This window comes from Dermacentor andersoni, chromosome 6 (assembly GCF_023375885.2).
Source record: "Dermacentor andersoni chromosome 6, qqDerAnde1_hic_scaffold, whole genome shotgun sequence".
In the NCBI taxonomy this organism is placed as follows: Eukaryota; Metazoa; Arthropoda; class Arachnida; order Ixodida; family Ixodidae; genus Dermacentor; species Dermacentor andersoni.
This window is the reverse complement of record NC_092819.1, coordinates 51985023-51999350: the sequence shown is the minus strand read 5'-3', so window position 1 is coordinate 51999350 and position 14328 is coordinate 51985023. Positions and strand designations below refer to the sequence as shown.

Sequence of the window (14328 nt, the reverse complement as noted above, 5' to 3'; positions counted from 1 at the left end):
AAACAAGAAGGGTGTAGATTGGGTGTAAGCACGCTGTATACACCGTAAAATAATTTACACCCTAAAACAAGGAGGGCTAGATTGGGTGTAATAAGAAGGGTGTATATTGCGTGTAACAAGGGTGCAAGTATGTCTAACTTACAATCCCTAGTACATTTTCGGGTGTAAGGGTGTGAGTTACAGACAGATTTACACCTTTATGCACGTTTAAGGGTGCAAATTACTTTACAGTGATAGGGGAACAGGCTCGACGCAATCTCGGCAGCTCATTAGGCCAGTTCCCGTAGTCCTCAGACGAAAAGAAAAAAAAAGTGGCTGATGCTTACGAAGGCTCCAAATTATGGTATATATTGTCTAGCATACGCATATTGTAAGCGTACAGCGCAGTGACTCTTCGTGGGCTGTCTTTTACAGCTTGTGTTACGTAGCGTGCAGCACAAACTGCAAAGTCACACGTGTCACGTATACATGCCTTTAGAGACGTGTACATTATTATTATTATTATTATTATTAGTTTTGTTTGTTTTCTTTCTTACACGACACGCGAGCTTAACGCGCCAGCGCATACGCGATGGCTTTAGCTGTTACGCATCAGCGAACATTCCCGGGGGAAAATAACTGCTTAGGGACACGGAGCGGCAAATCGGATTAACCAGTACCGATATATTCGCCAAAATAAACTGTGTGGCCGTATGCTTACAAACTAACAAGAAAAAAAAGCAAATATAGCGGATCAAGTCTAGCGTCTTTCTAACTTTCTTTCTTCTCTTCTTCATTGATTTCCTTCCAATTCTTTATTTCTTCTCTCGACTCTTCCTTTCGCGTTTGTCTTTCTTTTCTACCTCTCTCTTCAATTAATACATTTGTTTCGACTTTCTCGCTTTCTTTGTTTTTGTTTTGTTACTTCCCTAGTTCCTTCCTTCCTATTTATTTTCTTTTTCTATGCTACCACGGCCGACCGTATCTCTTGACACGTGTTGTGTCTGTCGGTCGTTTCCGGCATTGTTGCGTCTGCCTCACTTCTCGCGCGTTCTCGTCTTTCGCGGCTGTTTGCCACCGTTGACGAAAAAGACAAAAGACAAAAGCAACGTTAGGTGCCAACTTAAGGTACAGGTTGTTGCCCTTGTCCTACGGGCTCACCGCTTAAACGCGCTGTATTCTCGCCTCGTTCTAAGCCTCTGCGCCGCGTGGTTCGATCCTACGTCTGGCTCGTTGCAGATCAAATAGGTTCAGGCTAAAACCCCGGACTAAATTAAAAAAGATTTGCGTCCATTGTGCTAATTTTGCTTGCGCCGGCTTCTTCCTATACAGGAAATGGGACTGAGTGGATTGTCAGACTCCATAGTAAGATTTTCTTTTTCTTTCATAGCTTATTTTTTTAATACTCTGGCCCCTCCATCGTACCCAATGAGCACGTAAACTTCAATTTCAACTTCAACTTTCCAAATCCGCAGCGATGTTATGCCGCTACACGAACTGGCGCAAACCGGTTAGTTCGAGTCCGCGACTAAAGTTAGCTCAGCTTGACTAAAGTTAGCCCAGCTTCACGAAAGCAAGCGCAAAAATGAGGAGGCTAAACACACGCGGCGCTGACTTACGACTACACCTTATTGCCGCAGGACACGAAGTAGGATATACTGCCACTGCTGGCGGCAGTAAAGTTTAGTTGCAATACGGCTCTCTGCGAGGGGGATTTTTTTTTCGTCGTTCCTGGCCATGCCCCAGTTCTGCTGCGCTGTAGCTTTATATCATCCCACGTTGCGACATGGTCGGGCAAAAGACAGGGCAGGCGCAGTGTCATGTGAAAAAAGAACGTCACACGAAAAGCTGTTTCCTGTAGACAATGGAGGAAGTTCTGTTAGAACTTACTATCAATCACAAAATTAGCGTAGTCTAGCTCAGAGTTCGTGGAATTAAGACGAGGCTCGCCCCCGTCCCCCTCCTTCCCCCTTCATTTGTCAACAGGAGTATACCTATAACATCTGTGTTGCACCGACCCCACTTCTACCGTTAACAGACATTTAAGAGGAATGCGAGTGCTTCTGAAAAAAAGTACCCGTCATCTGCTTCGGTGGCTGTGGACGCAAATGACTTATTGGGTTTGACTTCACAACGGTCTACGTCAGCTACGTGGCCGACAAAAGCGTAGATAAGCCGCTCACCCTGATTCCGCTGGCGGCGGTGACCTGCACGACCATGACCACGCGCAGAGGCGCCTCCTGGACGTAGTGGAACCGCGTCCTGCCCAGGAGTCGTTCCCCAGCCTGGTTCCTGCAAACAGAAAGGACGTGGAGAGGGACAAACGTGTTCAATACGTGTTCACGCTTTAAATTTGATTACGCAGCACCACTTGAATGATGTGTTTTTAGCTTTGCGTGAGATGCAACCGCGATACGTCGGACCATCTGCGCTTGCGTTGCCTCTCCGCGGAACCGCGGTAGTCAGAGTTATCAACGTTTTATCATGCCGCACTCGACTAGAGTGCAGAATCGAGTTAATCATGCAGTGACGCAGTAGGCTTTTAGAGCTTTAAGCACCGCCGTCGCATCGCCAACGGGTAATGAATGATGTGGCACCACCTGCAAGGTGGAAATCAAAAACACTTTCCAGGCTTGGTTCCGTCTCTCTAGGCCTAGCAGCATCAAAACTAAACAGCTGGTCTCGATGATAACAACAAAACATAACTAATACTTTGTGGTCAGCTTGAGATGGTACTAAGCGTTGGCTGATATTACCATTTATTTCTTACTGTCACCGAGTAGAGAGAGAGAGAAAGAGAGAGAAAGAGAGAGAGAGAGAAAGAGAGAGAAAGAGAGAGAGAGAGAGATAGAGAAAGAGAGAGAGGGAGAGAGAGAGAGAGAGAGAGAGAGAGAGAGAGAGAGAGAGAGAGAGGAGAGAGAGAGAGAGAGAGAGAGAGAGAGAGAGAGGAGAGAGAGGAGAGAGAGAGAGAGAGAGAGAGAGAGAGAGAGAGAGAGAGAGAGAGAGAGAGGAGAGTAGCAAGGATGAAATTGGATCGAAGCGGGCGGTCTCGACTGGTCCAGACGCAACCGCGTTGTTACGAAATCACGGTAACTTGTGTGTCGCGGCAGTCAGGGGTTAAAATTACAATAAATTATGGGGCTTTACGTGCCAAAACCATATTCTGATTATGAGGCAGGCCGTAGTGGAGGACTCCGGAAATTTCGACCACCTGGGGTTCTCTAACGTGCACCTAAATATAAGTAGGCAGTCAGGTGTTGAGGACACGAATGCGCTGGGGGGCCTAACGCATGTGCACCACGGTAACGTGTCATATATCACGCGAAGCTAGAGCTTTCTAGTAAGGCGACAGATACTCTTATCGACTGATCAACTGGCGCTTATTCGAGAGAAACTGAAATCTGCGGCATTTTGCGAAGCGTTGCGCTTTCTGGCGGTGATTGCATTACCGCGCGTGCAGATTCTCGCGGTTGGCGTGTATTTCAGCATCGCAAATATGTGTTCCAGCACCACCAGTGCGCTTCGGTGATGGCACTCTTTGCGAGTATATTGTCCTTGAAAGAGGAAAAGATGTCGTCCTCATGTCAGTTTTCCTTGTAGCGCGAAGCTGCAACGTAGACCTCTGTAAACCTTTGTAGTTCGGCATCGTTCCGCAATCTGCCAGTCTCCTGGTTAGATCAGACGGCGGATTTACAGCGCCAGGAAAAAGTTGGTACCACGTTTGATCTTTCGTACCAGGACGAGTTTTTCTCCAATTGCGAACTTTCTTTCTGAGAAACCCGTTTTCTGAGCAACCAGGGGTTTTTCCTTGCAGCTTCGAGCTACAGTCGGGTAGATGATAATTTTCCTCCACCTTGCGGGCTTACGCAGAACCGATTGACTACATTACCCTTACTTCATCTTAAGCTGCTTCTTTGCTGACGGAATTCATTGATAGCGCATTCTTTTCTTTTCAAGGACTGACAAAATTATTTTCGCGACTAGTAAATCTCTGCCCTGTGCGCTGCAGCCAAGTCCTTATCCTTCTGTAAAGAATTCATTTCCAGCACGCCAATAACAGGTTCACACTCAACTGGCGACCTGACCCTCTGTACACGCTTGCGTCTCGCGGCCCCACGTCAGAATGACTTGCTTAGTTTGTCCACTGCATCGTTAGTTAGAGGCGTTTTGCATCTGCCTGTAAAGCGATTGCAAAGAGCCTTCCTGACCCAGCTAATTGCAATGCGCAAGCAAAAAGACAATTAAAAGAAAAAAGGATATTCCGCGCCAAGGGTACTTGCAGCACAGATACGCGGGACGTTTTCATTTTCCCGAGTCTTCGTTTTCTTTAATTTGGGGAAAGTTCGTGTCGCGAGGAAGGAAAATGAGAGAGAGAGAAATAGATAGATAGATAGATAGATAGAGAGAGAGAGAGAGAGAGAGAGAGAAGAAAAAGCTCTAGTAGTGATTTTCATAGAGAGTAAGACAGACAGCAAGAGAGAGAAAAGAAGGAGCTCTGGTAGTGATTTTCATAGAGAGTAAGACAGACAGCAAGAGAGAGAGGGAGAGAGAGACCTGGAAACAGAGGAGCAGAGAAATAGACAAAAGCCACGAAGAAACAGAAAGCAAGCGTAAACGAAATTCGATAGAGCGCCATCGGGCGCATGTTTCGCCGCACGTCGGCGACGGCTGTGGCGGTGCGCTTAGAACAGGAAGAGTGCACCGACAAGGCCACAATAGGCACAGAACCAGAGCACTGTCTTGCGTGTGCAACACTACCCGTCCGGGGCGGCGGCGCCGCGCGAGTGGCGAAAATCAAATTTGCGAGCGGCGCCGAAGAGAACGAAAGCTGAGAGAGAGGGGGAGAGAGAACAATGTGGAAGAAGAGAGATACGAAGCGTGCGAAAGGAAAAGTGTGAGAGACGAGGGGGGGGGGGGGGACTTCTCGGAGATATTGTCGCCACGTTTCGCATTTCAGGCGCACCGACGCGCGGGAAGAACGCTACGCGCGCTCGCTCGACGGCCTCTTTCTTCTTCTGCCGCGAGAAGCAGAAACGCCTGCCTGCCTGCCGGCGACGGAGGCGGCGCGCTCGGGAATTCGTCTTCCGAAATTCTCAAGTGAGCACACACGGTAGGAAGAAAGGTCTCCGGCGGCTGCCTCGGGGGCCACTTTCGGGTACGACGCGGGCTTCTCCTGCCAGCTCCTCCCGGTGCGGGGCGTTTTGGAAACGAGGTTAGGCTAAGAGAGAGGTCGCCGAGATAGGAGAAGGGGTGAGTTCAGGTGAGGAAGGGGGGGGGGGGGGGTTGGCAAGGTCCTCCCTCCATTTCAGTGTGTTTCGGACGAGGAAGAAAAGTGGCGACCGAGAAATGGTGGCGTTCTGCGCTTTTACGGCTTCACGCCGGTCACCTCGGAGCACGGCTGGTCCACGTTGCGACGGTTCTAAAAGGTGGCCGGTCGGAGAATTGAAACCCGTTGCAAAGCTTGGATGCAGTTGTTGGTGCGACAGACGGTACAGCGGATCCTGTCACCTGATTTCTTGCTTTAAGCAGCAGTCGTACTATAATAATGCGATGTGCGACGTCTCTGAAAGACGACTGCTGCAGCTTTTGAATCCTGCTGTAACCTAATGGAACCTGTTGGATGCTTCATATTTCAAGCGAATTCGCTGCTTGTGCCTTCTTATTTGAAGATCGGACTACAGGCTCTCTTATACGCTTGAAACTTGTTCTAGCGACCGTACTGACGACTTTACTGACACTAGAATGTGTGGTGCAACCACTCTGAAAAAAAAAAAGAGAAATAAAGAGAAAAAGGCCTCTCTGCAAGTTGAAATCTGTCGAGAACGTGTTGGATGCATTTGATGGCACGGCAAGTCGGATACGAGAGAATGTTAAGCGGAATCCTACAATGTGTCTCCTGGTTTAAGTATCAGATAGATACGCGGTATACGAAGTGGCTAATGTCTGATGCGACGTTGCGAGGGCTCAGAAAACCCGCCGAACGCGGTTGTCGTCGCGAAAAGTCGCACGTCGGATTGCAAGTGATCCGTTTGCCCTATCCGATACGAGGCGGGACGGCTCTGAAAGGAGACTCGTTTCGAAACTTGTTGCTTGTTGGATGTTTTTGTCGCACAACAAGTGGCACGACGGCGCCAACGCGGCGTAGTATCGCGCATCCTTTGCTTTAGGCAGTAGGTAGGTGGTACACGATGCGGTGGGAAATACGACGAGCGACGGCTGCGAAAGATGGCTGCTCCGAAGGCCGAATCCTGCTGGAAACTTGTTGGATGAGTTTGTTGGCACGACAGCTCGTACGATGGATCGCTGCGCGCATCCTACCATGCGTAAGCAGCAGACACGTGATATGTACGACGTGGGACGGCTTTAAGTGCCGTTGAAATGAGTCTGAACCTGATGGATGTGGTTGGATGTATGTCCTGCTTAGTGGGCCAGCAGCAGGCTTGTGAAGCGAATGTGGAAACGTGCTGCAGAACCGCACACCTATGGCACATGTGGCCGATTGTCGCAGTAAGTGCAGTCACAGACACGCGATAAATCTGGCTGAAACAAAGTGTGCAAAGTAGCACGAGTACGCAGTCCAAAGCTGCCTGTTGTGCATTTCACAGCTGTCAAGGGAATTTTCTTCATACAGGGACCAGAGACATCGCCCAGCTCCATCTCAGGTGTTCCAAGATGAAGAAAGAAATTGGGAACTGGAGAAGTGGAATAAAGAAGAAAAGCGACGACTTGAAAGCCCAGTACACAGAACGTTTAATTTTGTGTGAGCCTTCAGTTTCCGTGATGGTGCCCTTTTTCTTCTGCTCCTTCAGGGTCAACAAGCGTGCATGACAAAAAAACGTTCTCTGTCGTTGAAAAAAAAAAGCGTTCAATTACTGGAATACCAGAAAACTCGAAATGTGAAACAGAGCATGGCTAGTAGCGACATCCTGTGCTTATTTTTTCAACCATAAAGCGACAGAAGCGCTTTTTGTGTTTCCTGAGGTTCTTGACAAAGAAAAAGAAAAAAATCCACAGTTCATTCACAGTGATGTTGCTGCAGATGCCATTATGCTAGCCGCTAAGTTACACAGCTAATACTGTCGTTGCGATAACAGTACTATTTGTACTGACCGAACACAATGTCGTAAGAACGCGCCACCAGCCCTATACATCTGGCGTTAATGTCTCCGATATTCCGTAAAAAAATTGTGACGCGTCGCCGCAATCACCTGTACATCTAAATTTCTGAATTGTATAGCTACTGTATTTAACATCGAATAATTTATGTTCATTACGTGTTTTCTTTGTTTATTATATGATTTATACATGTAACCCACCCCTTATGTAACACCCCCAACCCCGGGGGCCTTTAAGGTAATAAAGTGAAGTGAAGTGAAGTGAGGTGAAGGGACAGTCGAAAGCTTTCCAATTACCGCAGTTCTTATAATGAAGGCAGTTTAACCTTATCTTTTTCTCAGTGTTACTAGAGCTTAGTAAAGTTTTCACTCACTCACTCTCCCTCAGTGTTATAGTTCTTCTTTATTCTCCTTTATACTATTCCTTATTATTGATTATTACTATTATTATAATTATTTTTTTTTTATGCAGCTGACTGCCAAGCCAGGTGTCCCCGGCGTTGTTACCTGCGGTAGAAGTCCCGGTGGTTGGCGATGACGTCCCAGGTGCTTCGGTAGTCGCACAGGGCGTTCTGCTTGGTCGGCGCCCGGTCATTGTGCAGGTGCTCGTCTTCGTCGCAGAACTGGTTCACCTGCGCCACCACCCGAGAGAAAGGAAGGGGAATGCGAACGCCTCGTTAGTGGACGGCGATCAATTGCTCCGCCAGCGCCGGACTTGCCGCCTTCCGGTTACCCCGATTAATGCCGTCCCCCCGCGCGCGCGATGCTGGTCGATGAACGCGCTATCAGTCGGCGCGCACTGGGCGTATACGCAGTGAGCCAGTGTCGAACGCCGCGACTGTGCTACAACGACATGGCTGCGGCGACGGCGGTGTCGTAGCTAAAGCGTGATTAAGTTTGTTTCTCCCTGGAGAAGGCCAGTGAACTTCGGCTTTTTCGCTGTGCACCTGCGCGAGAAGCTGAAGCCGCGTCGTATCGATATGCCAAACTACCAAACTTGCGTCGCCCTGAACCAAGTTAAGCTATAACCAAGATTGTGCGAATGACCACGCCAGAAAATGTTCGTTCGCGCAGTCATTTGAATATGCGCGCGAGGATATACGGGCTGTAATATCTGAAGAAACACGAACTGATTGATCGTCAGATTGAATGAGCTTTAAATTAATGTATTCTGGCTGTCTGGTTGGCTGGATGATTCGTTGATTGATCGAGCGATTGTGTTGAAAGTTCTGGGCCTGACCGCCGCGTATTTAAATCTGCTAGTCAATTTTCTGCCGATGGTGCCGGTAACGCAACGTTGACGAGGCCGTTGAGGCCGGACACTAGCATGCCACGAGCTGTTCTCGCTTGCCGTCATCTGTGTCGCCGGCGTTGCAGGTGATAGATCCGCCGCTAAATATTTACAAGATATAACTATTCATTATGATTAACGTCGCAACGAAACACTGTATAGAGCTACAAGAGACGCCGTATTGAAGGGATTCGGATTAATTTACTACATACAGATTCTCCTACGCGCACATAAACCTACACGAGCAACTCAGGTTAGTGTAAAGCGTTGAACACTGCGTTTCATTTACTCTCGCTATAGAAGGTTAGAGTCCCTTTATCCCCGTTCAAAAAAAAAAAAAAAAAAGAAAGAAAGAAGGCCTATTTAGTGTTGCTGTAATCCCGCAAAAAGGAGAGGTGGTGAACCGCCCATTTCCGTCCCCCCCCCCCCCCCCCAATATCATGAATGACTTCTCACTTAGAAACAAGCATACTGACGCATAAATGAACCACATCGAGGATGATACGGAATAATTAAAAATAATGTGCGACTTAAGTAAAGTAATAAAAAAAGCTTAAAAGTATGCAACCAAACGCATGACTATTGTGGAAGGAGTAAGGCAAGACGATTCCGCATCAATTTTTCTTTTAATTTTGCCAACAATTGTGTCAGTGGGGTGTTGTAGATTTATTTGGCTATTATTTGGTATCCTTTTGTGTGTTTACGCTAGTGCTTGTTCCGACAAGGAATACGGCTTACCGTGTTAGCGTCTTTCTCCCATTAGGAGTGTTCGCCCATCTGTTACCATGTGTCCAACTCCTATCTTTGCCCCTTAAGGGATCGATAGTAGCTCAAACAAATGAATGAAAGAAAACTCACTGCACGGATCTCTTTTCTGCAAATATTTAATCTGGTGTCACTGAAAGCGTTGCCCTGCAACCTGTACATTCAGCAGCAAAGGCGTTTTTTTTTTGCCATTAAAGCCGTGAGAAAGTCAAATTTCTTCCCGTGTCTTCTCACAGAACCTAGAAGTGACATCAAGACAAGTCTCACTTCCGTAACATTGGTGACGTGATGCAATCACAGTGCGATGTCTCTCATAATTATAATTCATACGGGTGGTCGTCTATTAACGTTGCAAATAAAATTATCATATTCTACTACCGCACGGCCGTCAGGCTCTCAACATCACGCGCAAAAAAAAAAAAAAGAAACTCGCACGCTCTTAATAGAACATGCCGACGCGATTATGCAGATGCGCTTCGTCGAAGAGCACGACAACATCACGCCTGCATGTGTCATGCTGTGCTGCGTATTTTTGCATGCGGCGCTTAAGTCATTCACCGTACTTGGTTAACTTAATTTGTCGCGGAAAGGCCCAGATAGACGCGTTCGAACGGTTACGAACGCCCGCAGACAGCAGGCGCGCCCTCGCAGCGCACTCGCGACTTGCGAGCCCGCGGTCTCAACTTTCTAGACCGTACTACGTCAAGCGCGATGCGAGCTCTTCCCGGAAAGGTGCATCTCCCCCGACGCAGAGGGACTCTCTTCCAAGTAATACAGGTCGGCCCCAGCACCACAGATCGAATGTCGCAGATCTCCTCTCCCTTTAAAAACATTTTATGGGCCACGCTTCTTCCTCTTCACAATCTCTCCCTCTCTCTCTCTCTCGGCGGGGCTAGCGTTGCGTGCGATGTACTACCCTAACTAGGTGTGTGGCACATTGGTGCGGCAGGAAAGTTGCGATGATCTTCGGAGGAAAAGGATGGGGGAGATGCTGTGAGACGGGACGCGGAAGGGTGGGGGTGTCTGTTGGTAGAAGGCCAAGCAAAAGAGAGATCGAAGCCAACCTCGCTCCTGGCGCAGCGTGCGCGTGCAGGCTCGTAAATTTGAGACTCATGAATCAATGAACGCTCAAATGTTGCGCAAACAAGCGCGAGTCGCGGAGGAGGAGCAGGCGGCGGCGGCGGCGGCGGCGCGCTGTCTCGGCTCGGCTTGGCTCGGCTTCTCGGGAGCGTGATGAATGGGCGCCGGCCTAAATGTGCCGCCGCCGCCCCGGGGACCCGCGCACAAACCAAGTACACTTCAACCCCTCTTCTTCTCTGCCCCCACCTCCTACCACCTCTAAACCTCTTTTGCCCTCCTGATAAGTTATGGCACGATGCAGAAACCGCGCATAGCGCTACCCCTCGGCTGCTGCGGGCAATGCCTCGCGCTGATGTGCTGCATACGCCCAGGCGAGATAGACTAGCACTGCTGGCTCGCGCGTTGAGATGATTTCGGGAAGAAAATTTAGTAGGGCCATGAAAGATGTAAACAGGGGGTCATGATCATAAATGATGGTAGTTGAAGCACGAAATAAAGAAGTCACTACTCGTGATCTACGTTGGCGGTGACGGCCCTATTCGTCATAAAAAAAGAACTTGTCGGGTATTGCTCAGTGCGAAATCCCTCGATGATAAACGTTGCAACAAGGACGATAAAAAAAGAAAAAGAGGCAGAAAAAGTAGGTGGAGAGACCGGATATTGCGCAAATGGTTTTGAAACTGCTGTCTGGGGCAGCTTGTGCTTCGAATCTAGCCGCTTGGGAAAGGTTAACGTGTTATTCTGCGTTTCTATGCTCCACCAGTTCCAGTGCGGACAGTCTTCGACTTTCACGGACCATCTACGTTATCCCAGAATAAAAAAAAAAAAATAATGCGGCAAGTCTGCATGCATACTACAGAATGAAGCAACCCAGAGATTAAGTTCGTCCTCTATAATGGATTACCTTTATACACTGCGGTCTCTAACGTATTCACGCTGAGGAGGTTATGTGGGCACTGCACGTTAAAACAATCGCGCGACTGCGGATGGAACGATAACATGTGCTAACGTGTCTTTGAAAGTCCGTGTTATTGAAAACATAAGAAAAGAAAATGTTCATCGGTCAAAGGAGGCTAATCGAAGGATAGCTTTTAGCCACTCTGTTGATTTAGTCAGTAAATATATAAGTGCTGTACTGCCAAAGTATAGTACAGCGCTCGTCCCGTTCTCATCAATCAATCAATCAATCAATCAATCAATCAATCAATCAATCAATCAATCAATCAATCAATCAATCAATCAATCAATCAATCAATCAATCAATCAATCAATCAATCAATCAATCAATCAATCAATCAATCAATCAGGACATTAGCCAATTGTCAAATGAATGAATGAATAAATGAAGGAATGAATGAATGAATGAATGAATGAATGAATGAATGAATGAATGAATTTCTCTCTACAAAGAAACACAGCGCGTCAGATAGGGAGACGTTTTCTCACGTTTGGCAAAGACTGAAGCGCCATGATGGAGGAGAAGACGTTCTCCTGGGTCCGGTTGGGCAGAGCGTGGCAGTCGTCCTCCCTGGGCCGTCCAGTCAGGGGGTCCACGCGTGGAATGCAGCTCTGGCCCGATGTCGTCCTGCGCACGTACGAAAAGCGAACCTTGAGTCAGCGTGAGGTCAGAAATGGCACCTTAGGTGCCTGCGCGAGTTCATAGACTACATTGTGAACATTATGACAAATGCTCCAAACGATAGCCGCAGCGTCGGCACACCTTTGTTCGTTGTACTATGAGCTTTGCAAACACCTGGCCTCACGAAACAAGGAGAACGGCGTAGCCGCTGAGCCGCCGTAGTGCCCGAAAAGCTGGCTTTTTTGCAGCAATGGTCTTTGTGAGGGGAAGCTTTCCTGTGCCCTCCCGTGCGATGGATGGATGGATGGATGCAAAACTTTAATAAGGTCCTGATGAACGCGACTCAGCGCGCTGCGGGCCGCTCCCACGTTGGGACAGTCAGGCCTTGCCCGACCGCCGCATCGTGGGCCCTCTGGACAGCCCATAGTTGCGCCCCGGCATCGGGGCTCTTGATAGCGGAGAGCCACTTGTCTTCATTGATTTGTTCTGTGCCTCGTAACGAGGGGCAACGCCAGAGCATATTGCCGCGAGGAAATTTGCAATCGTTCCTGATATCTGACTAGTCCCCGGCGCCGTTCAGTGCTTTTTGTGCTTTTAGTTTTGCTTGCCCTGTACAGAGGGGTAACCGGCGCCAATAAAGGCAGCAACCTTTTCAACTACATTAAAAAGCAAAAAAAGAAAGGCTAGCTTTTAGAAATAATTCTGATAGGCGATATTTTGTAGTGTTTCCGTAGAGTTCTATAACGCGTGAGTAACCAAGAATGATTCCAAGACAACGGCAAACTTCAAAACTAACTAACTAACTAACTAACTAACTAACTAACTAACTAACTAACTAACTAACTAACTAACTAACTAACTAACTAACTAACTAACTAACTAACTAACTAACTAACTAACTAACTAACTAACTAACTAACTAACTAACTAACTAACTAACTAACTAACTAACTAACTAACGAATTAAATAATTAATTAATTAATTATTTAATTAATCAATTAACTAACTAACTAACTAACTTCAGAGGACCAGCGTTTCAATAACAGGATAGCACGCGAGAAACGGAGCGTGTGGCAGGAGAGCGGTGAAAGGGAAAATACCCTAGCAGCACACTACTACTTATCAACTTTAACACCAGCTAACATACAGGTATATCGAAGCCAACATTTCGATACTGTTTAATTATGCTTTTGCAAACATGGCTAAGGGCAGTTTGCAGTCTATATAAAGGTCATATACCAAGAATTTATGTTGATGGTACAAAAGGACAGTACCGCGCGAGCTCACGGCTCGACTAACAAGTGTGTTATCGATATCGCATTCGAGGGTGCAGTGATTTGTGAAGCCACACACAAATCGGTCGAATGTTGCAATAACCCAGTTTCGTCCGTGTTCTCTGTGATTCATCTGGCAAGTTGCTCCCCGACAACGCGCCTTTTACCAGATTACATCGAAACCGAGGCTGCAAAAGCTGCGGCCATCATAAAGACTTTTTTTTTTTTTTTTTTTTCAGAAACTTCACGCCACCGTCACCCTGCCGTTTCGTTGTTCTCGTGTATTCTTCGGCGCGAGCAAGTAAATCATGCGAGAGCGATAATCTCCATCGTCATGTCAACAACTAGCATTACGGTGCGCCCCAACACCAATCACCCACGTTCAACTGCGCACAATGCACGTTTCTAAAGGTATCGACTCAAATTAATTTTCTCTCCGGCTCGCAGGATGAAAGTTTGTGCGGAAGCTTATCTCGCCACGTGGACACTGTTTGTCGACTTCAAAGGGGCCCCCCTACTCGCGTTTCGGGAACATCTCGCGATCCACGACACAGCGGACCGCGAAATGCCAAAGGACGGAAGCACGGTTCCCGTCGGTGTCCGTTGTCGCAGAGGCAATTAAAGGAACAAGCAAATTCACGGGAGAAGAGCATATGATTCAAAGGAGACACATGAACGCGAAATGATGCGTCGCTTTGAAGAAAAAAATGGAAAGAAAGAAACAAAGAATCGTCCCGAATGCAGTACACAATGGCCAGACCCATCCGCTTCCAGAAGAGAAGCTCTCGCGTATAATGCAGGCAGAGATAACAAAAGAACGGAGAAATCACGGGAGCTGCTACGAAAAAAAGAATAGAGAAATCGTCTCGGGATAAATCGGGAGGCACGAAGAAAAAAGATAAGCGACGAGTCTTGATTCAATGCGAGGCTAATGTTTTGTTCACGAGCGCGTAATTCAAGCGGCGAGGACGACCGGCCGCCATTATAGTCTACGGCTTTTCATCCGCGCATACATCTACAACGGCCGGGGAGAAATTTCGAAGACAAGGCGCCGACACTATAGGGGGCACGAAACGGGAAATTAGGCGTCCGGGGGGGGGGGGGGGGTAATACAGGGTGGTGCTTCTGATGCTTTGTGTTCGGCCCCTCGCGGACGATGGCTCCTCGGAGGACTTTTGGCGCGAAGCGTTCCTCCGACGTGCACGAGAGATCGCGGGACCCTGTATGCAAATGAGAAACCAGAG

The 14328-nt window shown here is 47.9% G+C and overlaps 1 protein-coding gene across 2 annotated transcripts in view; it reads right to left on the bottom strand.

The window, feature by feature from the left end:
* The window catches only part of LOC126522907 (calcium-activated chloride channel regulator 2-like), a 527003-nt gene that overhangs the window by 47772 nt on the left and 464903 nt on the right, over positions 1-14328 (bottom strand). For both annotated transcript variants that reach the window (XM_072288729.1, XM_050171751.3), the window contains 3 exons: positions 11677-11815; positions 7602-7726; positions 2163-2271 (listed from right to left, as the gene is read on the bottom strand). In XM_072288729.1, the coding sequence (XP_072144830.1) occupies positions 2163-2271; positions 7602-7726; positions 11677-11815 (373 nt within the window). The remainder of the gene's footprint in view (positions 1-2162; positions 2272-7601; positions 7727-11676; positions 11816-14328) is intronic.